At 35.3% G+C, this 24,586-nt stretch overlaps 1 protein-coding gene and 1 long non-coding RNA gene across 3 annotated transcripts; both read left to right on the plus strand.

The window, feature by feature from the left end:
* Nucleotides 1-3,645: 3,645 nt before the first annotated feature.
* Nucleotides 3,646-6,789, plus strand: LOC132626897 (patellin-3). Its single transcript, XM_060341926.1, has 4 exons — nucleotides 3,646-4,932; nucleotides 5,487-5,611; nucleotides 5,730-5,880; nucleotides 6,033-6,789. The coding sequence occupies exons 1-4, from the start codon at nucleotides 3,922-3,924 to the stop codon at nucleotides 6,285-6,287; spliced, it is 1,542 nt and encodes a 513-aa protein (XP_060197909.1). The 5' UTR covers nucleotides 3,646-3,921; the 3' UTR covers nucleotides 6,288-6,789.
* A 3,199-nt stretch (nucleotides 6,790-9,988) lies between these two features.
* LOC132626899 (uncharacterized) lies at nucleotides 9,989-15,094 on the plus strand. 2 transcript variants are annotated; one of them, XR_009577694.1, is made up of 3 exons: nucleotides 9,990-12,762; nucleotides 13,666-13,731; nucleotides 14,671-15,094. It is a non-coding gene; the product is annotated as an uncharacterized LOC132626899 (long non-coding RNA). The 2 variants fall into 2 exon arrangements; XR_009577695.1 differs by having other exon boundaries at nucleotides 9,989-12,762; nucleotides 13,666-15,094.
* Nucleotides 15,095-24,586: the final 9,492 nt, after the last annotated feature.

Here is a 24,586-nt window from a genome sequence, read left to right on the forward strand (position 1 = left end):
TTCATTCGTAAATTTATGAGTTCGTTATGACATCTTGTATGTGGTAGTGTAAAAATGTACGTATATACTATTCAATTACAATGGAATTCCTAAATGAAGACAAATGTAAGAGCGTCCTTATGTTTTCTTGGATGCTTTACCTTTAAAGATTTAATATGGGGCAGTTGATTATGAAGTCATAGAGTAGACCTCTTCTTATGTGTGTAGATTATACTGGACCACACTGCATGTGTCAATTCCTATCCTTTTCGCGTTGGATACAAGAGAGTTAAAATTTAGTTAACAAGTCATGCGTTTTTCCAAGAATAGAAACCATTTTGACATTTCCTACTTGAGAAAATAATTAGAAAAGAAAACAACTGGGATTAATAAGGCCAGAACATTTTTAGGTGAAAAAATTTGGTAATTTAAAATTTGTACGAGTCTCTAATGAAGAAAATGAGAGGGATGTATGTATTCTGTCTGATGAAAGAAAAAGTTTTTGGTTTTTTTCCTTAAAAAAGAATCTCTAGTGAATTTAGCTATACAAATTAAAGTTTTCTCCACATTTTCACAATTATTCCCTGAACTTCTGTTGTCACTCAATTAATTATTCCTAAAGAGCATGATGGTTGGAAACTTCGTACAACAAAACTTTCAAAAAGGAATATGCTCGACCCAGTTCTTATTCCTTAATTAATTAAATAGAACATACTAGTACTTAAAAGAAAAAGTAAATGTTTTCTCCTTTCGGAAATTTAACTCCCTTTCTGTCCTGAATTTTTAAATTGGAAAAGGGTCAAAATTACCCCTAAACTTTGAGAAATGATTTATTCACGCCCTTCGTTATACTATTGGGCTAATTATGCCCTTACCATTATACTATGATTCAACTTTACCCCTAATCTAAACGGATTGTCACGTGTCCTAATCCTAGTCGCCCTACCCATTTCCCCGTAATAATTTCATCCAGATCAAATAATTATTCGGATCCGACCCGGATGAAATTATTTCACCCAACCCGTTTTTGCTTATTTCAAACCCAAATAACACCCAAATACAATCCTGTTATCATTTAACTGAGATTTCAATGTCATTGTAATTATCTTCTTTTATATCTTTTTTATCAGTGGTATAACTGTTCTGTAAGAGCACTTCGTGGATCGGAAAAATGAAGAACTTCAATGGAGCTTTAGTTAATGACTTAGTTAAAGAGAATCCAACTGAAGAGCATTCTATATGGTTTGTTTTCATTCTAAAGAATGAAACATGTTTCATATAAACATCATTCAGTGAACGTTTTAATCTTGGCTTGACCGAAGGCAGTGTTTTTATGTTTACAGAGTCAAGGAGCAACTCATTGAAGTTGAGCTTTGCTAGGGATTTCATCACATGGTCGAACTCAGTGATTTTACCTTGCAGTCTTGAGCTAAGTTGAAGCTTCATGACCCGAATTGAGATTGAACTTTTTATCCAGTCAATCATGTGATTCACAAATTTAAAGAAAGTTTGTAATTCCTTGTTTCGAGAGGAGATTAATCGATAGTTCAGAATTGTCAGGCAAGATTGTCCGAGAAGATACCATCTCTTGGAAACCTCTGGCTGTATTTGTTAATGGTACGTTACAAGATTAGTTCACTACTTAGGGCATCTCCAACCCATTGCACTATTTTTTGTACCAAAATGGTGCAAATTAACTCCAACCCATTGCACCATTTTTTGCACCAAAAAAGAATATTCCTTTTATATTCTTCTCTCTCTCTTTTATATTATATTATATTATTTTCTTTTTAATTTCATAAAAAAATCCTTTTTTTTCCTTTTTTACATACCCATCCCATGTAATTCATAATCCTTTGTTATATAATCATTTAATATAAAATTATTTTATACCATAAAATTTTAAATAATATAAATTGTAAGCAAATATTATACGTTATACATATTAATGGATAATTCAAATAAAAGTGAAATCATTGATAAAATATAATTAAATAAATACTATTACATTAAGGTAGAATTTATTTTAATTTCTACATAAATATTCAACTTTCATGATTAGTATGTTGCTCCCATAAATGCTCTACTAATGCATTACGAAGTGCAAAATGAGCATCTTTGTTCTTAATTTTTTTGTGTAGCTAAAAATTGTTCAAATCGATAATTTTCATCTACTACCATTTCTACTGTTGGAGTTAGACCTTCCCAAGCATCTTGAATTGGTGCATTAAGATCACGCTCATCCTCGATTATCATGTTGTGCAGTATAATACATGATGTTAATATATCATGTAGCACTTCTTTTCTTCAAAAACGTGACGGCCCTGCAATAATTGTATTTTGGTGTTATTTGGGTCTCAAATAAGCAAAAATGGGGTTGATGAAATAATTTCATTCGGGTCAGATTCGGAGAATTATTTGATCCGGATGAAATTATTGGGGGGAAATGGATTGGGCGTCTAGGACTAGGACACGTGGCAGGCCGTTTAGATTAGACGTAAAGTTGGACTATAGTATAACAGTAAGAGCATAATTGACCCAATAATATAACGAAGGGTATGAATAAACTATTTCTCAAAGTTTAGAGGTAATTTTGGCCCATTTCCGTTTTTAATTTGGCTAACCCTAAATAAAAGAATTTATTTACTTTCTTTAGAAGATGCTTAAATATATAATTTCTATATACTTCAAAAGGTTAAGTAACACCCTCTCTTTATTCTTTTCGATATCAACTTTTGTTTAACTCGATTACTAACATACGTTAACAGTTCACCTAACATCTTCTCTGAAGTCACGCCACTTAGATTTGTTTGTAAATGAAGATCTTAATTATTCTTAAGTTCGTTTTTTTTTTTAGGTGGAAAGTGCTTTTTTTATTTTTCTGCTATAACTACTTAATGAATCTAAATTGATCTGAATGATTAAGATATGTAATAACGTTTTATTATTACTAAGATGTTCAAGAATATCTACAATGATTACAGTTAACTAATTCCATCAATTTTCTATTACCATCATAGCCCACAATTATCAACTATCACCCCTGCAACAAATCATTATTAACTACCACCAGCCACCGACCATCCTATAATAGTCGTCACCATCACTAGCCACCATTTACTATCATCAACATCAACCACTGTTACAACAATAACCATTAACAACACCACTATTAGCTAGTACTATCATTCCCCATTAACAACCGCTACCATCAACTGTCATCATGAACCACTACTTCTAACTATTATCACCGCTAGCTACTTCACACAACACCACTATTAGCCAATATCCTTATGAATATACACCCACAATCATCATCGCTAGCCATTACCGCCGTCCACCGTTATATGTATTTTTAAAAATATTTTATTGATATAAAAATTAAATTAATTTCTTATTTTATTATATTTTATATTTATTAGTAATTTTTAAGTAAAGATAAATTTCATATAAAAAACAGACAATCTTAATTATTACTGTTCTGATCTTAATACATCATTTTAATATGCAGATGTATATTCTAATTCAAAATTCAATCATTTTAATCTTAATGCTCATCTTAATATTCAGATATTTAACGGAGTAAAAATAAAATAAAACATATAAAAATGAGTGTTTTATGGGGTTACCTAGGATACTACATTGTAACAAAAAAACCCAGTGGCCAAAACCCTTTTGGTGTCTAGTATCAACCCTTAATCTCAACACCTCACGACCAAAACTGCATCACGCTGCTCAGCCGTTTCCTTTCTGTCCAAAAAGATTCTCTCTCTCTCGAATGAACTGAAAGATACTTCTCTTTCTCATCTCACTCTACGCTCTTACAACTACATCCAAAACACCATCCTCATCACTTCCCCTTTCATATCTATCACTATCCATTTCAAGAACTGTTGATTTCCTTCAACCCCATTTGCTTTTCTTGCTGTTTCAAAGCCAATAATGGCTGATAAAGAACATACTCCCCAGCCACCAGCCACACCTGAGGAAGATACCCCACCCCCACCTACACCTCCACCACCATCAGTACAACCTGAACCAGAACCACCTCTTGCTTCAGTTGAAGTTGAATCAGTAACTGAACCTGAAGAACATCACTCTTCTTCAGTTACTACTGTAGTTGAAACAGAAGCTCCTTTAACTCAACCTCCACCAGAACCAACTGTTCTTGCATCTGAACAAGTGTCTGTTACTGTACCTGAGAAAGAACCTGAGGGTGTTATTACTGAATCTGACAAATCTAAACCAGTTGAAGTGAAAAAAAAGATCCCTGAATCTTTAGTTTCATTTAAAGAAGAAAGCAACAAAGCTTCAGATCTATCTGATCCTGAAGGAAAAGCACTTGAAGAACTGAAATTTCTTGTTCAAGAAGGGATTAAAAATCAAAGCTTTACTACTGGAACCCCAGTGAAAACCCAAGAAGCAACAGAAATCACTGATTTGCCTCAAGAAGTATCTATTTGGGGAGTGCCACTAATGAAAGATGATAGGAGTGATGCGATTCTGCTTAAGTTTCTTAGAGCTAGAGATTTCAAGGTGAAGGAGTCATTTGCTATGTTAAAGAACACAATTTTATGGAGAAAAGAGTTTAACATTGAAGAGCTTGTAGATGAGGATCTTGGAGATGATCTTGAAAAAGTTGTGTTTATGGATGGTCATGACAAAGAAGGACATCCTGTTTGTTATAATGTGTATGGGGAGTTTCAGAATAAGGAATTGTATAACAAAACATTTGGAGATGAGGAGAAGAGAAACAAGTTTTTACGTTGGCGAATTCAGTTCTTGGAGAAAAGTATAAGGAAGCTGGATTTCAATCCTGGCGGAATTAATACTATATTTCAAGTTAGTGATCTTAAGAACTCTCCTGGTCCAGGGAAAAGGGAGCTTCGAATTGCTACTAGGCAGGCCTTGCTATTGCTTCAGGATAATTATCCTGAGTTCGTCGCTAAGCAGGTATTTACTACACAAGTGAATTAATTATATATGCATTTGAAGCATTTCCATGATGATGGTCCTTTAGTGAGGACTGTTACCATTTAATTGGCGATTCAACTGGTGTATGCTTTTGTTGGCATGTGGCATTTCTATATTTTGCATTTTAATTTGGAGCTTTTCTGTGTGTGATGATTTTAGCTGATAGACAATTGTCTAAATTGGCTTGTGTATTTACCAAATAGTGCTGATAAGCACTTGTTTATGATGTGATTTATGACAAAGAAGGTTTATATGTAGGTTTAGTTATATGTATGTTAGTATGTTTAAGTAGGATAAGTTGTTAGTTGACATCTATTGTTTTTAAGACATTCTCGTAGCCTCATGTGCCATAGCTCAGATATCGGAGAAGTTCCCTGTGGGTTTGCCTTTCGACTCCAGTGGACGCACTAGCTAGTTGATATTATTGTTTCTTTCGGTAGTTTGATCATCACTTTTTTTTTTTTTTTGCTTGGGGGAAGTTCAAATATTGTAGTCTGGCACAAAGTTAACGGTTCGTGTTTGGATTTTTGAAGGTATTCATCAATGTCCCTTGGTGGTATTTAGCTTTCTACACAATGATCAGCCCATTCATGACCCAGAGAACAAAAAGCAAGTTTGTATTTGCTGGTCCATCAAAGACCGCAGAAACTCTTTACAAGTGAGAGCTTTTAGCTGTAATTTGAATCAAATTTCTGCATGCAAAATTTTATGGCCGTCACTTTTAATTTTGTGCTAGAAGTGGAAGTAATATTGTCTGTATAACTGGCTTGGCACAGGTATATATCTCCAGAGCAAGTACCTGTTCAATATGGGGGCCTCAGTGTCGATTACTGTGAATGCAATCCTGAATTCACTTTCAATGATCCAGTCACAGAGATCATTGTAAAACCTGCAACAAAGCAGACCGTGGAGATCATTGTAAATGAGGTGAAGTTACAATGCATTTAAAATAAGTTACGCTTTCCGTTCTATGGAGAAAAAAATGCCTACTTTGTTGAAGTATCATAAGAGTTGGTTCTTGTTAGAAGAATAAAAACCAGCTTAATCTTCTTAGTGACTATTGAACTTGTTGATTGCAGAAGTGCACTATTGTGTGGGAGCTACGTGTATTGGGTTGGGAGGTGACATATAGTGCTGAATATGTGCCGAATACAGGCAGTGGATATACTATTAACATACAGAAGCCTAGGAAGATGACCCCAACGGATGAACCTGTTGTTAGCAGCAGCTTCAAGATTGTTGAGCTTGGTAAGATACTGTTGACGATTGACAACCCTACGTCGAAGAAGAAGAAGCTTCTCTACAGGTACAAGGATAAGCCCTATTCCGATTGAGGAATCGACCCCAAATCAAGGGATGACTGTGGATATGAATTTTGACATGCACACATCTTTATGTATGAGGAGGTGGAATTTGTGTTGGTTCTCTTTGTTAGTTTTACTGGATATTCTGGGTTGATGTTTTTGTTGGGATTATGAATTTCTTCTTTGTAGCTGAGATTTCCTGTCCTTACTTTGACTTGAAGGCTACTGTTAGGGTTCTCCCTGTAACTTTGGTGTTTGGTTTGATATTTGAATATCGCGATGTTTCCAGGCTTCTAGCCAAAGGATGAAGACCTTGAGGGCAGCGGGTCGGGTATGTACGTTGAGGGAAGACATGTTTCTGAAACCATCTGCTCTCGCTTATTATCTGTTGTATATTTTCTTTTACCATCCGTTTTACAGAAGACTTGGCATGTACATATGGTATATGTTACATGTAGACTAGTACTTTGTCTGGTTACATTTATACAATTTACTTATCTTAATATGGAGCTAAAACACAAACTTGGTATCACCTAGCCTTGATTTTAGATTTTCATCCTCCTCCTGGTTAGAGAAGTCTTGATGCTGTATGCCTTTGTTAATAATAGTAACATGTTATCTACAATATATTTGGCCACGTTTTGCTGGTGATTGTAAGCATGATCCTGCTGAATCCTGGTAAAACAGCTTCACTTTCTGATGTTATAGTGCAACTTTTGAGATAAAGATGATCACCGCTGAAGTTGGGTCCATATCTTGGCCTTTTTATAGTTCTTCAGCTCCCTTGCTTCCTCGAGAAGTCTCGTTTGACCAAGCTTTCCATTTCTGCTTCTTTTGAAAAGTATAATTTCTAGTTTTTTGAAAAAATACTTTTAATTAGAGAGTAGTAGTTTGTGCTTGACTAATCAAATTAAAACACACTTTTGATAATATTAATTAGAGTAAGAATTTGTGTTTGATCAAAGCTTTTAGAAAGTGATTTTAGAAAGAATTTTTTTTTAGCTTTTGAATTATAGTTTCTGCTATGACTTTAAAGCATTTATTTTTTCTTTAAAAGCTTGGTTGAACACCTGAAATCTCTAAAGTAAGTATTTTAAGAAAATAATATTTTTGGCATTGTGGAAGCTTGTCCTAACCGGTTGTAAGTCTCTATCCCACTCTCTCGTAATTGGCTCTTTTGTATCTACAACTATTAGGCATAAAGTGGCAATGAGTCTTATTTAGGGCATTTATTATTGGATGTTAATTCGAAACTTTTTTTTCGCAAAAGGCTGTACCAATTAGGTGGCATGCATTTTTAAGAATTCTGCTCCACAGTTTCTAAGGTTCATTAAGTCATTTTGTGGTTTAGGATAGTGGAAATGAATTACTTTCTAAGCATTTTTTGTTTGGTCATATATCCCAAGTGAAACTGCAGCTTGACTGTCTGTGTCACATCCTCTCTTTGTTAAGTCCTTTCGATCCATTACGCCTCGAGTTCAAACTAATTTGAGTTCCGCATATAGTCAAAGAATTCCAGGGTTATGTTATAAGACAAATTAAGAGTGTTCGAAAATTAGAGGTACTTTAAATCACATTTGGATTGCAACTCTGCAATCTAGTTTGGTGGTGAGAATTTTTCGTTAGGGCATTCAAAGTCTGATGTAACTTGACTGCGCGTTCGGTAATTTTGATATACACTAGAGGTATATATATGAAAATTATTAAAATTTGATTTATATTAAATTTATATTCATAATTTTCAAGGTACACGAAGTTCAATCTAAAATTTTCAAAGTTAAACTCATCAAATTTAAAATTTGAATATACCTTTAAGAGCATTACACCTAATTGCTAAACCAAAAGGTAAATACCCCTCTCTCTACTTCAACCCTAGATGCAGAAGGAAACAACAATAGGGGAAAAAACAAAAAACAGTTCCTTTCGAGGGAAAATTTTCTACTAAAAGTGTTAACTTTATTTGGTGAACTAATTATGTTGCTGTAAGACTAAATTTGACATAACTATGACAAAATCATGGTTGGTACTCACGAGGAAGAAGAATTTGAGTTCAATTGGCAAAGGCGAAATCTTGTTAAACCAATTGCCTTCCCTATCTTATGATTTTTGGATAACATTTGACAAATTGCAAAAGACAAAACAAAGAGATTACCACAAAGCCCTCGAAAAGCACAGATATAGATTAACCACTAGGAGAATATTTTCATGTGTAAACTACGTTTTAATTTGAGAGAAAGTATTGATGCGTTTTAATTTGAGAGAAAGTATTGATTCGTTTTCTTTGAATTTTTCTGTTCAAAGTAGTGGCAGGAGGAGGTGTCTCACCGAATTTTCTATCCGTTTCAATTTATATGACATAGCTCAATTTGATATAGCTTTTAAGATTTTTTTTTTTTTTTTTATATCTTGTGATATTGAATATTTCATAATATTTTTATAGCTATAAAAGTTTCTCACAAAGGATAAAAAAATAAAAAGCGATTTTCAAATATAAAAATATGTTATTTATTTTTAATGAAAAAATAAGAACAAGGTATCACATATAATAAAATAGATAAGAGTATTAGGTTCTCGATTCATCTCCAAATTCATTGAATCAATGGCTCATAATACTGTTCAATATTCGGTTGATTAATTAAAAGTAATATTTCTAATGTTAGCCTTTTAAGGCATTGTTTTCTTCATATGCTGCGCAATTCAACTATCTGTCATAGCTTTTTTTTTTTTTTTTTTTTTTTTTTTGCGTTCAAATTTATGCTTTTATTACTGATTTTTCATCAATCAAGATACACTAATTAGGAGTGTGTTTAGTATGGGGACATATTTTTTTTTATTTTAGGTTGGTTAAAATGTTTTGAAAAATTAATTTTTTAAAAAATAAGAAAAATAATTTTTCTCGTGGACATAGGAAAAACAAGTGGCATTAATGGTATTCGAAGTTTATTGTTTCTTCATCGCCTCTCAAAACTCTCCCCCCACATCTTGACCACCCCTAACCATTCCACCCCACCCACCCCGCTCCAATAGTATTTTTCTAGATACGTATAAATGTTTTTGGGATAAAATTTTTGTGCTTATTAAGCAAATACTAAAAATAAAGTAAGAACACGACTTCTTTTACAATTTTTTTGTTGGAAAACATTTTCTTTCGTACCAAACACGCATGAGATCGCATTATTTCGTTTCCTTTTTTTCTTCTGCAAAGATTCCTATATCTTGATAGTTTCTTTTTCTTGGTTCCAATGTTTATGATATTGTTTTTCTTCTACGAGTAATTCTTTTCATCTTTCTCAACCTTTTACTGAACAAACCATCGAAAGAGAAAAAAACAAAAACATACCGAAAGATCAAAAAGATATTTCTGAACAACCCACTCAAAAAAGAAAAAAGGACACATAGGTGAAATGAACTTTTTGGAACTGCTCATAATGACACATGGTTATGATTATTATCGTAAAGATTAAAGAAGTATAAAATGCTTATATTAGTCTTTGATACAACTCATCCACTTTTTCCAGCCCAAATAAACATTTCGTGGCTTGTGGGAATGAGATTCTTCGATAATTTTGGGACTGTACCTATAGACTATAAATAGCTACGGATTAATCCTTTTAAGCAAATGAAGGTTAAGAGTTACTAATAAGTCCTCAATTGTTTGCATTCAATGATGGTCTTATTTTTAATTATTTAGATCTTAATTACTCTATTTGTCTCAATTTACGTGGCACATTTCGAATTTCGAAATTCAGACGAGTTTTTATTTGACCTTAAAGTTTTCATGTCTTCTAAATTTTTTTGGACTGGAAACTATTGTGACTTATAATACTTTTTATATAATTTCTAAATATGTAAATTTTATTTTCAAAAAGTTTAAAGATTCAATGTTTGAATTCATGGTCAAATTTAAAAAGTTTAACTCTCGAAATTCGAACTGTGCCACATAATTGGGACAAAGGGAGTATCAAGTTTGCTTGTGTTTAGATATGAGTCTTATTTTTTCAGATCTTGACTATTAAATGTTTTTTTTTTTTACAACCACTTAACGAGTTTGAACAGAAATGAATAATTAAGATATAGAACAAAGTCTTACTATCATTAAAGATATCTATTAAATGACATACAGGGAAGATGTGTAACCTTTCAAAGGTCTGAAGGGAGAGGAAGTTAGTATATACCCTGATTGTCCACCTATAGTAGATACTTGAAATCAGTTTGCAGAAGATGTACTTGTGCTGGTGCATGTTCCAGTATAGAGCCCTGTTACTCCAGTTGATCAAGGAACTGAGGAGATTTTACAAGCTCAGGACCAACCAGCTTTGCAGGATCAGGTGCCAGTCCATGTTGCTCCAGTAGATCCTACTTTTGGACTTCAGCTAGAGGGGAGAAAAACTAATAGGGTTGTGAAACCTCTTATCCGGCTAAAAGACTATGTGACAAATAAGAAGCCATCAACAACTTTCTGTATACTTACTTTCATATGTTCTGACCTACAACACTTTGTCACATGTATATCAATCTTATGTGCAGGCCTTCGCTACTCACGTTGAGCCCAAAACCTTCAAAGAAGCAGTTGCAGATAATAGATGGATTCAGGTAATGCAACATGAGAGAGGTGTTTTAGAAGACAACAAAACCTAGGAGTTAGTTCACTTGCCCCCGAGTAAGCGGGCTAGGATCTAAGCTGGTGTATAAAATAAAGTACAAGACAAATGGTGATGTAGAGGTACAAAGCAAAGTTTGTAGCAAAAGGTTATAATCAACATGAAGAGTTAGATTATCATGACACATTTTTCCCTGTTGCTAAAATAGTTTATGTTAGAACTCTCATTAGCATAGGAACTGCTCAGAACTGGGAGTTGTCACCAATGGATATAAGCATTGCATTCCTTCAAGGAGACCTTTACATGCAACTGCCACAAGGTTTTCATAATCAAGGGGAGAAAAGAGTTTGTAAATTGAAAGAAATCACTTTATGATCTCAAACAAGCCTCAAGACAATGGAATATTAAGTTGACGGATGCCCTAATAGCTGGAGGATACCAGTGCTTATGACCACTCACTGTTTATCCAAAGATCAGGGCCTGATATTGTAGCCATCTTGATCTATATGGATGACTTGCTTATCATTGGGAGCAGTTCTGAATTGATTCAGTAGGAAAATGACACACTTCATAAGGCCTTTAAGGATGTGGCCAACTAAGATACTTCCTTGGAATTAAGGTGTTAAGGTCACGAAAGGGTCTTTTACAAGGAAGTATGTGCTGGAGCTAATTTCTGAAGTTGGATTGAGTGGGGCAAAACTAGTCGTGACACACTTAGAGTTTAATTAGAAGCTCACCACTATAAATTATGACTCTCATGTGGGAAGGATCGATGATCCAGAGTTAGATGATATCCCCAGTTATCAAAAGTTGATGGGAAGTTGCTATATTTGACTATTACCAGGCCTGACATCTGCTTCACGGTACCGGTGCTTAGTCAGTTCATGCAGAAGCCTAAGCATTCACACATAGATGAAACATTAAGCGTGGTCAGATACTTGAAGGGTGCTCATGGTATACGGATTCTTTTCAAGACAGGAAGCATAAGTACCGTGACTATGTACTGTGATTCTGACTGGGCTGCCTGTTCTAATACTAAGAAAAGTGAATCTTTGATTTCATGAAAATTCAAAAAGCAACACACAGTTAGCAGGAGCTCTGCAGAGGCAGAGTACATGAGTATGGTTGCTGCTAGTGTAGAGATCACTTGGTTGACAATTTTTTGGCTGAGCTTTGTATTGAACTACAACTGCCAGTACAATTGTATTGTGACAATTTTGTATGTGCGAATGCTTAAGTTGCTCCACCACAACTGTTATACCCCGTAATTTTATACGTCGAGTTATTCGCAAGAGAATCGACTCAAGTTAAAGACGGGATCATTTTCGGGCACGAAACAAAAATCTTTAATTTCCGGTCTCTATTAGAAAATGAATTGCTTATGAATTTTACTTAGTGTAAAAATATTAATGGAAAGTTAGGATTAATTTACCATGATTAGATTATTAAGTGGGGATTAGTGATTAATTAATCTAATTATCGAAAAGTGGGCCCTACGACACGTGGCGAGATTTGGTTGGACTTGAATAAAGATGGACACATGTCATGAAAAATTGACACATGTCCACTTTGTAAAGATAAAATATATAGGCATAAGTGGAAGACTAAGTCATCACTTATACCACAAATTAGTCTTGCAAATTAGGTCTTAGAGAGAGGGGCTCTCAAGCCTAGAGAGAGAGAAGATCGCGGGTACTGTTCCGGCCACTGTTCACGGCGGGGCTACTATTCACGGCGGCGCTACTGTTCACGCCGCCACTGTTCACGGCCAGCCCATTTTTGCCCCCTTCTACACAATTAATTGGAGAGATTTGAAGATTAAGAGGAGGAAAAAGATGGAGCTCATGGTAGCCATGGCTTTCTTGAAGACATTTCATGGTGAAAAATTAGAGCTTGTCTCTAAGGTAAGATTTAATTCTTTTCTACATGTTTTGGAGGTAGTTTAGACTTGTATAGCTTGGTAGATGTGTGTTGAATACAAACGAGTTATGTATGTTGATGTTGAATTATAAATTGAGCCGTGTAAGGGGGGGTGTTTTGAGTAAGAATGATGAATTGATTTTAGTAGCATTATGGAGGAATTAAATGGTTAAATTTAAAGTTGTGTTATTTTATGGACATGTTGTTATCCTTGCTGAATTGAAAGGATTAAGGGTATGATTATGCTCATATGATTATTGTTGTTGTTATCATGGATTATGTGATGAGAATGAAGGAATTTAATGGTTAGAGTTGGAGTTAAATTTGTTGTGGGTTGTTATAAGGATTATAATGATAATAATGTGGTTTACTTGCATATGGATAGATGATGTAGTTGTGGTGTAGCTGCTGCAGTATTTCATTAAATTTGCTGAAAAGATTGCATGAAATACGGTATAAGAAGTGAAAAGCGGGCTGCTCTACGCTAGGGGGCTGTTTTCGGCCATAGATGGAAAAATTGTGGATTGTTGGAAATATTATGTGAATTGTTTAGAATGTTCTTGGATGTTGTTAGTATGGGTTTGGGTTAGTATTTGAATGTATAAGTGTTGATGTTGGCTTTGAGGTAAACCGTTGAATTGAATATTTGGAAAGTTGTGTATGGTGTAAAAAAGAGCTATTAATGTTATTTTGCCTTTCGAATTGATTATCGATGTTGCTAGGTTGGTTATTGTGGTTGTTGTTGCTGATTTTGAGCGAGTTAAATTCTCGGGTTAGCCTATTTACAAGGGAAGTGCTGCCGAATTTTCTGTAGAATTTAGAATTAGTTGGAATAAATGACTTAAGTACCTATGGCTAATGTTTGATATTCGTTGGCGTATTCATAGGCCTTGGGGAGCCCGAGGCGTAGGTTGGGATTAATTTTAGTTGGGCAAACTTGGAGCGCGTACGAGGTATGTAAAGCGCAACCCTTCTTTCTTTTGGCATGCCTTAGTTTTCAATAGGCTAGATTATAAACCTTGAGGAAACTTCTAAGATTCGAAATCCGAGCATGTTATGAGCCTTATAAATATTCCTTGGCACTCTTATGTATGATTTGATGAAATATGAACCATTATGTCTTTGAAATAATCGCTTTCCGAACTTTGCATAAAAAGGTTTCACTTTAAAGAATTTCGTAATTTGTGAACGCCATATCTTTCACCGAAAGGCTCGGATTGCTTCAATATTTTTGTAGAAGTTTATATGACATATAATGAGTATATTTTTCATAGGCGGGCCCGATTCGGGTCAATTCCCGTCCGTGGGTCCCGTGACTTTTCTTTATGTAATTCAGACGACTTTTGAAAGAATTTGGTATGATTATCATTTCGAATTTCAAGTATGGTCATTTACTTATATTTGAGTCTATAATAATGATTTTATGCATATGGTTACTCATGACTCTGCTCGTGCGTTCTGTTATATCTTTCACCGGTTCCCGGGCCGGTTCTGTTATCGTGCGCGCTTTGATATACTCCGAAGTTATGCTGTGTTTATGGTTCTCCGAGCTACTCGCAAACGAGGGTCGGGTTCCACATATATTTGGTGTTATGCTGTGTATGGCGTTATGTTGTGATGTGATATGTGACGGGGATACGGAGATTTGAAACTTTCTGGTGTTATGCTGTGTTATGGCGCCATCGACGGGTGGGCGACCATATTCTTCTGTACCTTATGCATGACTTATATTTTGAAAGTAAACATTTTGATACGTTGGATTGGTACTTATGTTTGGTACTTCCATTTCGTTTATGTCTCAGATTTGCTTTCTGTATATTCTGCTTTGCATACTCAGTACATATTTCGTACTGACCCCCTTTCTTCGGGGGGGCTGCGTTTCATGCCCGCAGGTACAGACGCACAGTTTGGTGATCTACCCATTTAGGACACCCTCTTCTGCTGTTTGGAGTGCTCTTCTCATTTCAGAGCACACATTTTGGTATATATTCGTTCGCTATGTATATATGTATTTGTTCAGGGGCACGGCGGGGCCCTGTCCCGCCATATGATTCGGTTTGTCTGTTTAGAGGTCTGTAGACGTATTTGTGGGTGTGTGTGCCTACTTCTGTACGGATGTGTTTGCATGACTCTATTCGTTATGGCAGCCTCGTCGGCGTGCATTTTGTATATGTTGTGGCAGCCTTGTCGGCGTGCATTTGTATATGCGTTTTGGGCCGTTGTGCCATTTGACAGCCTTGTCGGCTTTTGACATATTTGATAGCCTTGCCGGCTTTTTGACATCTATACATATATATCCGCATACGGTTGCGTTGAGATGTGTTTGAACAGTTTGATATAGTTTGAGACGGCATATAGTAATTATGGCCGTATATGTTATTTGTGTGTGATCAAATATGGATAGGTATGTCAGGGTGCCCAAGTAGGGCGCCAGTCACGGCCTACGGGGTTGGGTCGTGACAACAACACACAATGATGGGTCCCTAAAGAAGGTCGAGAATATATGTTTGTTATGAATTTCCTTCTATTATTAAATATTTGAAACAAATGACAGGAGATTATTTGCAGCTAGATAATTTTGATGAATCAATTTTCTAAATATTAGGGGGAGAAAATAAACAACTGGAAAAGAGATAGACTGGAATGCATTATCTCCATCTCATTTAGATCCTTTACAAATCAATGTGAATAAAGGGTTTAAAAGATAATTTATTTGCAAAATATTGCAAATCAACTGCCAATTGCATTTACTAACCTTTCGAGGGTTACTAAATCTCATATTCCAGCTGCAAATGCTCCAATTCAAATTGATGTCCTGATAGAACAATCTGTTGATGAAAATGAGTCTAGGCCACACCTAAAATGCAGTAGACCAATCGGTTCTAGAGATAAAAATCTTCAAAAAAAAAAAAAAATGAATAAATATTATTATATGGAGGCAATTGCTCAAGCATAGCCTAGAGACATAAGAAATAATAAGTCCCCAGGGGAGGTCCAAGTACCTAATATTGATGATAATGAAGAGATCTCAATAAGTTATCGCTCGACGTGGAATTTAAGTAAGGTGGTGTCACACTCCAACTAAGTAAATGTGCGGGCACCTACCATTTCCCACCTCGGTAGGCAAACCCATCCCTTATTCACAACCAAACAATAAATAATATAAATCCAATCACCCAGAATTACATAATAAGTCTAAAATAAATAGATAAATATAATAAGTGCGGAAGATACATCAGATCCCAAAATCTGGTCTGAATAGTACAAGAGCCACTACATAATGTCTACGAAATGCAAGTCTTAAATATCCATAAATAACTGTCTAAATGATAGAATATAAAGACAGGAATAGATAAGAGTCATCCGGGCAGCGAATTCATCCAAGTGCTCACCCTGGAATGCTCATCAAACACCTCGGGACTCAGTCACGAAGCGAGGAAGTCGAACCAGTCACGAACTCTGCACTCAGAAAAGAATGTAGCAAGGTATAATCATTACAACAACAGGTACTGAGTAGGCACCATAGGCCGACAACAGTTAGATAACATATGCATAAGAAAGAGACTGAAAAAGTAGACATGCTCACAATCAGATATAACTCAACACAGTCCAAAGTATCAAATCCAGTACCAAGTTACCAAGTAGCATATCTCCTCAAAATCCACTATAAGTCCGAAACACAATCTTAAGAACCACTATCAAGTACATGTATCACCAAAGATCAACCAACAAGTCCAACACAATGCCATATGCAAATAAGAGATGAATGCAATGCAAATACAGTGATATACACATGCTTCGGGCGAAATATCTCGTCCCCTCGACAGTCATGACCCATGGGGGACCGCTAAGTCGATGTATTTGCGGTGGCGCACAGCCCGATCTAATAGTCAATGTTGCGGAACGTACAACCCGATCCCAGTCAATGTTGCGGTACGTGCAACCCGATCTAATATATGTATAAGTGAGTGAATGCATGATAACAATGCCAAAAAGAATATATGAATCAATGGTGCCACACATGGACACATATCTCAATCATAATATCAATATCGTAACGTTACTTTCCTTTCCAACGACCTCAACCATGATAAATATGCTCTCTGAATCATAAGCTAATCACTAAGCATCAACTCAAGAATCAATCACGTGGCGACAAGCCAACAACTCACAATAAAGCAACACTCAATAGAACACAATAAGGCGACAAGCCATAGCCAACAACAATACCAACATAGTGTTCTATCCCAAACTTCATACACGAAGGTTTACATGCTTTCTCCAACAATCACTAACTCTACATATGATTCGCTAATCGAAGTCTAACCAAAAAGGTAAGCCGTAACCTACCTGGAGAGCCGAATAGGAGCCACGAACCGTCACACCTTAGCCTTGCCCTTTCTTTGCGCCTCCAAATACTCAAAGGCTAAACATATTTGAGTTCTACATTAGGAATCAAGAAGAACGATACCCATATTGCTATACTTCTAGCTAGGTCAAATTCTAACTCATAGAATTGGGGAAACGGACCAAAATGGTAAAATGGGAAATTGGAAGGTGAAATATGCAATTCATGCTCTAGATTATCAAACCCACTATTTAATTGCTAAAACAACTCAAGATTAAGCCTAATTCGGATTTAAACCAAAACCCCCAAATTTTGAGTATGAACCCTAATTCTTTAATCCTCAAATTAATCACTAATAATGGAAGAATTAAGCTTAACAACAATGAATTCATCAAATTCTATGATCATACAAGTGAATTTCACCATCAATATCCATTTAGGAAGTCTAAACTCATTTCAAGAAATTTATCATAAGACTCATTTTCTCCACTTTGATTCTGGTGATTCTAAGCATGGATTAAGGATCTAGGAAGGTAAATGATGAAGTCTAGGGTCAAAGATCTTACCTCCGAGAAGATTCAGCCCAAAAGCTATTCAATTTTCCCAAAGTGTGCTTAGAAAGTGATGAAGGAAAATGATAGGGTTCAAGGGTTTTAATTTAAGGAAAATATGGAAACACTGCCCGACACTCGCTGCAGCGGTAAGGTTACCCGCTGTGGCGCCTCACACCAACTCTCGCCCTGTCGCTACGGCGGCAACATTCTCAGCGAGTCCGCCTCAGCGGATACCAGTCCACTGGGGCGACTCACACGAAGTCCCCTCGCCCACTACAACGATCTCTCCCTCGCTATAGCGAGACCGCTGCGGCGAGTCTGGTGCTGCTGCAGCAGACACCAGACACCAGATTTTTCTGATTTTTTGACAATCTTAATCCAAAACCCGACTATCACGCGAGGCCGCACATATACAAAACAAATAAGCAAACACACATAAAAACTCGCTACAAATTTATTCGCGGTCTCAGAATTTTCAACGGAGGTTTATTTGACCAAGTCAACCCCCAATGGCCTAAAGCCAAATTTCCAACCTAAATCCCAAAACGCTCCCAAGTGCATTGAGAATCGAACTGAACATACTACCAAGTCACAAACGGTCATCCGAACCTCTCCGAATCGACGGAATTCCGAAAAAAGTCCGTTTCCTCAAAAGTCAACTATGGATCAACCTACCGTTCTTTAAAGATCAAACTTCCAAAAGTCACACTAAAACCACCCGACAACCTCGGAAAAGGATCAACAGGGATAAAATGGTCAATAGCACTACAATGACCAGGTGGCATATGCGTCAATTCTCTGAAAGATTGTTAGCCTAAATACTTGTCAAGTCTTCTCTCCTACCCGCCTTCCCCAGCGATATCATAAAAAAATGCATTAATAAGTATATGCTACTTCAGTTTTACTTGTTTATGTCGCAGTTCAACACATATTTAATCAACTTTTGACGTTAAGTTGGATATATATGTATGTTTTGAAACTAAAATCTCTACATACAGAAACTAAAATCTCTAGACAATATACTATTTCTTCAAGGCAATAGATGATCTCTAGACAACATATTATTTCCTTTGTAAGAACTTATTCATTAGGGATGACTATAATACCATTAATTAACTAGAAAATTCTCCACTTGATCTTCAACATATAGCTTAAATTTCGATGCTGCCCCTAATTGTTTGGGAGTAAATTCCCTAAAAGGTCACCCATGTATTAAGAATTGCCTTCAAATATCACTTTTGTTTCTTTTAGGACAAGAGTATCACCCAACTATCATTATGTTCCTCATAATATACTAAACACATAAAACCCTCGTTCTCTCCTAGTTAACATGCCATGTCACATACATAAAATTCTATTGTTTTAATAATAAATTTATTTAACTCATCAAATTCATTTAACCCAATCAATCCGAACCCATTTAACCAACCAACTCATGTCCTATACCTATTTAAACCGTTTAAAAAACGTCAAAATTAAGTTAGCTATTCTAATAGTAAGAATATAAAAGAGAACAACACAAAATTGTTCTACGGAGTTGCTAGCGGTAATCTGCAAATTTTAATTTCATTGTTTCGTTCTTTAATAATTATCAATTACTTAATTTAATTAAACAATGCTATTTCTCTTTCTATAGGGAATAAAAAATTATTTTAAGTTAGGCACGAAATATTATTAGAGATATCTCTTATAAATATATGTCCATTGTTCTTATATCTTTTTTTTTTTTTTTGCGCATCCGGTGTTTTTGTGTATTAAAATAAAAATATATTCTAGAATTCAGATATCAAAATTTTTAGTTCCAAAATAATACTACTAACTAGTAACAAATACCAATATATAGACCGAAAAAAATAAAATCAAACTAAAAAGGAAGAAAGATTTTACTAAATGAATAAATTAATAAATAAACAGATCCACCAATCAATTACCGTTAAAAGAAAAGGATGAGTTCAAACATATCAAAAGGCAATTCAATTCTTTTCCTTATATCTTGCCATTAATTAATAGATAAAATTCAATATTGACACATCGCAATGATCTAAATAGGTATTGATATTTACTGGAGCTGTATGAACTGGAGCGGAGGAGGCTTCATGAGAATTAAAAGTAAAAACAACGCCCAGACAATTTATTATTTTGTGGCTTGGGCTTACCTAATTCATGCACAGAGAAGGTGGGAAGATTACTCACTCATATAGTAGCAATTAATTTAGGGGGATGATGAAAAAAATTAGTTCACGAAAATTTTAATTGTATTTTTCCATTTTTACCCTTGTAAATAATAAAATTAAATAAGTCTTTTATGATTTGTAAGAAAATACAGAGATCCGGGATGTATATCGCAACAAAAAAAAATAGGATGGGGTACAAATCACAAAAGGGAGTATACGTTAAGAGTGAAAAATGCAAAAACTTCAAAATCGGGTATTAAAGTTACGTTTCTTTGATGTTTTCTAACCGGGTTAAATGGGTATAAGACATACGGTGGTTGGTTATATGGGTTTGGTTTGGGTTGGGTTGGGTTGGGTTAAATGGAACTGATGAGTTAAATAAATTATTAAAAATTTAGAATTTTATGTGACATAGCATGCCAATTAGGAGAGAAGGAAGGTTTTGTGTGTTTAGTATATTCTAAGAAAAATAGTGATAGTTGAGTGATATTCTTATCCTAAAATAAACAAAAGTGATATTTGAAGGCAATTCCCCATATACAGATGACCTTTTAGGGAATTTACTCAATTGTTTGGTACAGTTTCGACGGAAGTATATATGAATTCGTGGAAAAAATCCCATAATTGTTTAAGCGTCAGTCTAAATCATTTGTTGATTTCCAAAGCGAATTAGGGTTTAGTAGATAAATTAAAAAGGGTTAATTACCTTTTTGGACCACTCTAAAAATTAATAGCTGGCAATTGTATATGTTTTGTATATTAAGTATACATATACATATTATATATATATATATATATATATATATATCCATACAATATACATAAATATACATATAATACACATGATCATTGTATATGTTTGAGTCCGGAACCAAAATGACCCCAAAAAAGTGCTTTTGAGCCAACAATTCGCAGAATTGCCCTTCTTTTGGGGTGGTCTTTAAATTTTACCCCTCATATTTGTGGTCTTTAAGTTTTGCCCTTAGCTTGGATACCTGAGATTCTGGGTTCGAAGCCCCGCTCAGGAATAAAATAAAAAAATAATTTCGCAAGGCAGGGCTGGAGGGAGTGTATGCCGGATCCAGCATAAAATCCTTAAGGAAAAACTAAAGTTATGCCGGAGGGGGCATAACTTTTCCTCAAGGCATAGTTTAGTTATGCCTTATGGGGCAAAACTTTTCCTTAAAGAACTATGCTTTATGGGGCAAACTTTTAATTAAGGCATAACCAAAAGTATGCCTCATAAGGCAGAACTTTTCCTTAAGGCAATCTTTTAGTTATGCCTTAAGGAAAAGTTCCGCCTTATGGGGCATATTTTTAGTTATATTTTATGGGGCACACTTTTAGTTAAGGCATAACTAAAAGTATGCCCTATAAGACGGAACTTTTCCTTAAGGCATAATTAAAAGTTTGCCTTGAAAAGTAAAAATAAATAAATATATGTCTCAAGGCAAAGTCTGCCCCCTCCGGAATAACTTTAGTTTTTCCTTAAGGATTGTATGCCGGATCCGGCATAAAGTCCTTAAGGAAAAACTAAAGTTATGCCGGAGGGGGATAACTTTTCCTCAAGGCATAGTTTAGTTATGCCTTATGGGGCAAAACTTTTCCTTAAGGAACTATGCCTTATGGGTAGACTTTTAATTAAGGCATAACCAAAAGTATGCCTCATAAGGCAGAATTTTCCTTAAGGCAAACTTTTAGTTATGTCTTAAGGAAAAGTTCCGCCTTATGGGGCATACTTTTAGTTATATTTTATGGGGCACACTTTTAGTTAAGGCATAACTAAAAGTATGCCCCATAAGGCGGAACTTTTCCTTAAGGCATAATTAAAAGTTTGCCTTGAAAAGTAAAAATAAAATAAAATATATGTCTCAAGGCAAAGTCTGCCCCCTCCGACATAACTTTAGTTTTTCCTTAAGGATTGTATGCCGGATCCGGCATACACTCCCCCCAGCCCTGCCTTGCGAATTTTTTATTTTATTTTATGCCTGAGCAGAGGTTCGAACCCAGAACCTCAGGTATCCAAGCGAAGGGCAAAACTTAAAGAACACAAATATGAGGGGCAAAATTTAAAGACCACCTCAAAAGAAGGGCAATCCGTGCAAAAAAATGAAATACCTCAACAACAAAAAAAAGGTGACAAAACTACCTTTTAACGCAGTAATTTACTGCGCTAAAGCCCCCCCCCCCCCTTTTAACTCCTCTTTCTTTACACTTTTTAACGTACTTTGACCATAGATTAATCATGCTTCGGGACTCCAAAACTTCAATATTTTATATAGAACCCTTCTTATTTTTGTGCGATTAATAAGGTAGGCTCAATATATCAAGGATAAGCAAAACTTCGGATTACCGTTTTAGTGGTTGAAAAATGCTCGAACTCCATTTTTGTTTGAAGACTTGGTGTCATTAGCTTTAAGTTCTTTATGAAAATACTTAAACTTGTTCATTAATAATAAATCGAAAGTAGTAAAAATACAATCATCAAAAAAAGAAAAAACTTAAAATACATTCATCAATTCATGCTCTTGAGTTGATGAAAAACTAAACATACTAATATTCTTCAAAATAACATCATCATAAATTAAACATAAAACTAAAATCACAATATTCTTAATCATTATCAAAATAGAAGTCCTCAATATCGCCCTTAAAATAATATTTTGGGTTTCTTAAGACATATCTTTTTTCTGTAGATGTTAATTCCCTACCGGTTGATGATGCTTGTTCTTCGGCCAACTTTAGCATGTAAAATCTACAATGTCTTGCTAGCATTCTGTTGTTTTCTTTTCTAATCCTTCGTACGGTAGCTTCGCAAGTTTCTGGACCTACTCGAGGCATGGTTATTGAGTACCGTGTTGAGATTTTACAAGTCACGAACAAGACGTTGTGATTCGGCGTACCGATATGCCCATTCGCGATGTAAACCACAATAATATTCACATGGATTTGTATATTTCAGCTCGCGAAAATCATCATTACGCTCTATTAAAATGTGGGGCTTGAAATCGTCTAGCACGATTCACAGTTATCGGTTGAGGAATCACTGGAATAGTTGCTTTGATTTGAGTTGTCATCACCACTGCTATTCGAATCCGGTGGAAAAAATACCGACCAATATATATTTCTACTATTCGACATTGAATTTTAAGTAGATACTAAGTAGCAAAAGGTATTGAATTTTAAGTAGATAATAAGTAGCAAAAGGCTCTTTATATATGAATCAAACTCAATAGGTTGTGGGATCATGACTATGACCCCACCAACTTTATTTAATACAATACAACTATTAATAATATCATGGGGAATCATCTTCATCGGACATCTCACAGTCCGAATCCCACTTGGGTCTAAATCTGACGTAACTATGTTGACCATATTCTACACTGAGACAACGTATTTTTATCCGATTGTTCTCTTCGCGAAAACGGTTAAGAGCAAAATTCAACTCTTGTGGAGTGCCACGGGGCATTGACATAACACGTCTTTTTGGGTGTTTAAGCCCTAGTGACCTCAAGTTTTGTTCCAGTGCTGCAGCCTCCCTAACACTCCAATTCCACTTGTCTGTCATTATATTATTGTAACGTTGGTTGTATCTCTCATTCGGGTTATTTGAGTATTCAAAATGTTCACCCAATTCTCATGTCCTACCCATTGCGTCGAATATGTCTCCTGGAGAGAACGATATAACACGACTAATATCTCCAAATTGGTTAAAAAAATGACATAGTAACTCAATTTTGTGTGGAATTTTGTGTGGTTGATAGTTATTCGTCAAATTACGTTCTATAACACTTGCTGCACGAAATGCAAATTTTGGATTCGAATTATGACGTTTTTCTATATGACAACTGAGGGTGACTACACAGTGCAGTGGTATGGCGCAGTAAAACAATGTGTTATGTCAGGATAACGCAGTAAATTACTGCGTTATTCTGACATAACACATTGTTTTACTGCGCTATTCTGGCACACACTGACATAATGCGGTTAACTCATGCGTTATGGAACACTCCGTACTTAATTTGATTTGACGCAACACTGCAAGACACACTAATTGCTTGCATGCGTTGGTTGAATATTCAAACGTCAAACCTTATTAATACAGATTTTGTATGGAAGAAAAAATTCTAAGTTTCATCCAATTTTTAACACAAATTCTAAGATTCATCCAACTTTTACATTTTGTACTCTTCCTAAATTAGTCAAAAAATGAAAGATGTTCCAAAAATTAGAGTTTTTTTTATTCTGGGACGGAGAAATTATATTTGAGGAAAAAATTTGCATTATGATTCTCCCCCAAAATACCATGTTAAGTTTTGACTTGACTTAAAATTCTCAAAACTGCTCCAAGCCTTGTATAATAGACTACAAGTTAGTAGGAGTGATTTTGATTTAAATATAATTGGAAGATATCCAATGTCATTTACGCCATAAGGTGTAACTAGTTATGGACGGTGGTACTGTCACGACCCGACTAGGGGCCGTGACGGGTACCCGGGGCTAATCACCGGGCACCTCTCGTTCTACTACTCATCATACTCATTAAGCGGTCTTCTATCAAACTCATATTCAAATCATAAGAAAATCATTTTTCATTTGAGATCAAAATTCTTTTATATACATAGGCCTTTCGGCTATCAAAATAATAATATATATGTATAATAGCAACCTCGTGAAACCACATAACCCACACTGCGTATCTACGAGCCTCTACTAGAGTGCTAGACAT

The sequence above is a fragment of the Lycium barbarum genome, chromosome 2, assembly GCF_019175385.1.
Source record: "Lycium barbarum isolate Lr01 chromosome 2, ASM1917538v2, whole genome shotgun sequence".
NCBI lineage: Eukaryota > Viridiplantae > Streptophyta > Magnoliopsida > Solanales > Solanaceae > Lycium > Lycium barbarum.